The following is a 3,804-nucleotide window of genomic DNA, read 5'->3' on the forward strand; positions in this document are numbered from 1 at the left end:
ATAGCATTCTGCAGTTGGTTTACTGTTCACGAGAGTTTTAGAATTAGATTATAGAAACAGGGTTGGGGAGGAACCTGCCTAGCATGCATCAGACCCTGGATTAGATCCCCACAAACAAAATAAGACTTGTTGCTGGGCATGGTAGCTGGTAGCTGGTACCCATGAGGTTTAGGCAGATGACTGCTGAGAGCTGAGTTTGATATTAGTCTCAAAACCAAATGAAGAGAAAGACATTCTAATCAGGAATTACTGAATTGGTAATTAGTTATCACCTATTAGAAAATACTAGAAAAACACATAAGAAATGACTGCTTCACCGGGCGTGGTGGCGCACGCCTTTAATCCCAGCACTTGGGAGGCAGAGGCAGGTGGATTTCTGAGTTTGATGCCAGCCTGGTCTACAAAGTGAGTTCCAGGACAGCCAGGGCTATACAGAGAAACCCAGTCTCAGAAAACAAAACAAACCAACCAACCAAACAAAAAACCCCAAACAAACAAACAAAAATGACTGCTTCAACTTTACTTTCCAGTTTCATACAAAAGGCCAGTAAAAGCAACACCAAAATGATTTAAAAAGAACTAATGCTTATCTCCTCAAGTACCCCAAGTTTTTGTGGTTCTGGAACCACACCCAGGGCTCTGTCCATGCCAGGCAAGCATCTTAACTGTGAGCTATACTCCTAGCCTGAGTGTCCAAGGTTTCATCCAGTTAAATGTGGTGGGTGGGAGTCTTTGTCACCACATTACTCTTCTACTTTCTCCATTCTGGGATACTGAAGGTCACTTGTCATTATAATTACAAGTCACACTGAGAACGAGGTTGTTTCCTTTCTATCTCGTAAACCACCGAGTTCCTTTCTCTCTGACCAGACTGGGTTCCTTGTCACGGGCTTTCCTAACACTCTGGACTGCACAGTACTTAGCACTCTTGAATTTATATGGTATTTGGTTACTGTATTCTCTGCTAATCTGTATGCATTAGCAGGGCTTGTCCTAATCTGGGCATGTTCACTAACAGTGCTTTGTTAGAAGTTTCTAATAAATACTAGCTGAAGGATTAAATACATAAACACTGTCTGCTGTGGAGTCTCTGGGGAAGAGGCTCATCAATCTTTGTAAAAAGAAAAAGAAAAAGGCAGATATGATGGCCTACACCTTTAATCCCATTGACAGACAGAGGCAGGCAGTTCTCTGTGAGTTCAAGGCCAGCCTGTCTACAATAGCAAGCTCCAAGACAGTCAAGACTACATAAAGACCCTGTCTCAAAAAAGAAAGAAAGAAAGAAAGAAAGAAAGAAAGAAAGAAAGAAAGAAAGAAAGAAAGAAAGAAGCTCCCATCACATGAGAATAAAAGCAATTCTTTCATAGTATCCCAAACCTCAACTTAGTGTCTTGTGACAACTTGGCATTTAGGCACATAAGCCTCCCCACAACCCCTGTTGCTACCTATTAAAAAAAAGATTGTACAGGTAAGTAACACTCCTTAGAACCCACATGATCTAAAGTTCATTTCCACCTCCGTAATGAAGATAAATAGTCCCTACCTCAGCAGTTAATGTGGGGACTGTACAAAGTGCTTACTACACAAGAGCTGTGTTAGCTGTGGCTGTCATCTGCATGTCACAACAGTCACCAACCATGCTGTCTCCCACATGGAAATACTGCTACTGACCAATCACCAAGGCACAGTCAGAACGGTTTTCTCTGGGGAGAAGCAGCAGACCAGCCGGCCTCTCTCCTGTAAGACCAATGATTTTTAGGAAAGCCTCATATTTTGGTCTCAAAATACACTGTGTGGCTGTTATTTTTTACCTACGGCCACAGGAAAACACATCTCTTTTTCTACTAATACAGTTTTAAGACAGATTGGAGATCTTCCAGCCCAGGAAGAGGTTATAGAAATTTTCAGAAAAGAAATCTCACTGGAAATTAAACCACATTATTTTTCATATATTAAAAAATTCCATTTAACCAATTTAAAATGCATACTAAAATCCTTTCTAGTGTTTGATAGTTAGTGAATTTGAAGAAGGAAAATAAAACACTTCTCCATTACTATGACCTGCTTCTTGCAAAAGCAGTATTAATCCATAAAGCCAAGATTCTCTGAATGGACACACCTAGCACAGATTTTGAGCCCATCCTGCCTTCAGCTTACCATACTTAGAAGAAATGTCCAACAGGAATCTTTAAAGAATGTCTCTAGAGTGCCAGATGTGCCTTAAGTTTACAACATGTAATTTAAAATGAAATACAATGCAAATGAACGTTGTTTATCCCTGATGCAGGTTTAAACAACAGTATAGGTATGTCAACCTCTCCCCCCCAAGAAAGTAATCCTTTTCCATTCTCTTAACTTCTCAAGGATTCAAATTATAAAGCTAATTCAGAAGCCATCTACTATAAAGGCTGTTTTTAAGAATAAAGAGTAAATTGTGGAAATTCTCAAAACGACATGTGTTGGCAAAATTAAATAAGCTCCCCTCCAGGTGACTGCGCTCGGGAATCACAGTTTCAGCTGCTGCTGGAGAGCATGGATGGAGGATGCACTGGTCTGAAGTGTCCCAGTCACTGTGTCCTCTCCTGCTTTGGTTTGAATGACTTCGGATACCCCGCTGGTTCCCAGGATGCATGGCAGACTTAAAAATACTTCATTATCTAAACCATAATATCCCTGAAATGAAAAAGATGGGATTATAATAAAGCCGAATCACCACAAAAAAATTAAACTTACAGGGCTTGAGAGATGGCTGTGCAGTGTGGAGTGTGCTGCTCTTTAGGGACTGAGTCTTTCCCAGACCCATGCCAGGCAGCTCAAAGCCGCCTATAACTCCAGCTTCAGGGGACCCCAAGTGAGGCAGCTCACAGCTGCCTGTAACTCCAGCTCTTTACATCCCACTCTTTAGAGTCCATGGGCACCTGCACTCATACAAGCAACCACTGCCATATACACAATTAAAAATAATAAAAAACAAAATTTTAAAGATAAAAGAATTCTTTCTTGGTTTTCTAGTTCTAGTACAAAGTAATACAAGTTAAATTTAATTTGTTTACTGATGTTCTAAACTCAAGTTATAGCTTCAGGAAACATCTGCGATGGGAGGAGCCTGGTCAAAGATACCCCCTTTGCAGAGAGGTAAACTACCTTTCTGTAATAAGGTCAGCAGTCTGAAGGCTAATCCAGAGGTGGACAGTAGAGGCCTTGTGGAAAGACAGCATGGATTCTGGGGACGGCCACACACAATACATTATTTTACATTTTCTTTTCATGTTGTATTTCCTTCCTGGTGTTCAAGGAAATCCAACCCAGTATTTACACCTCATTTTAGCTGTGTTTTTTGGGGGGTGTTATGCTCTGGTAAAAGGTGGAGAACTGCTGGGGTGACTTGCTGGCTTGGGAGAAAGATGCCAACCAGGATATAGATTATATGAGCACCCCTGAGAAATCCTCCAAGTTATATGGAAGTGACAGGACAAGCTGATCACCAAGATTTCCCAGAAGCAGCTCAGCACTTAAATCTGACTTCTTCACCAAAGCTGTTGGTGTTGACACACCAGTCCTGCTGTCTTCATATGATTAATATCAAAGATATCAAAGTCTAAAATGTATGAATGGAAATCAGTTACCTTTGCTAAAGTTGATACAGAATGCACTTTCTTTTTATTGTTTATAATAGTGTCCACCAGGTCAGCCACTGACAGTCCAACAGACCAAGATCTCTGACCTTTTATCTTCAACAGTTCCATGGCTCTAGACGAGAGAGAGAGAGAGAGAGAGAGAGAGAGAGAGAGAGAGAGAGAGAGA

The 3,804-nt window shown here is 41.0% G+C and overlaps 1 protein-coding gene across 1 annotated transcript in view; it reads right to left on the reverse strand.

Moving 5' to 3' along the window:
• Positions 1 to 451: 451 nt before the first annotated feature.
• Positions 452 to 3,804, reverse strand: part of Uevld (UEV and lactate/malate dehyrogenase domains) — a 32,653-nt gene continuing 29,300 nt past the window's right edge. The window contains exons 11-12 of the mRNA XM_021201119.2: positions 3,627 to 3,750; positions 452 to 2,673 (exon numbers count right to left, since the gene is read on the reverse strand). Coding sequence (XP_021056778.1) covers positions 2,506 to 2,673; positions 3,627 to 3,750 — 292 coding nt within the window. The 3' untranslated portion in view covers positions 452 to 2,505. The remainder of the gene's footprint in view (positions 2,674 to 3,626; positions 3,751 to 3,804) is intronic.

Source organism: Mus pahari, chromosome 1 (assembly GCF_900095145.1).
Source record: "Mus pahari chromosome 1, PAHARI_EIJ_v1.1, whole genome shotgun sequence".
In the NCBI taxonomy this organism is placed as follows: Eukaryota; Metazoa; Chordata; class Mammalia; order Rodentia; family Muridae; genus Mus; species Mus pahari.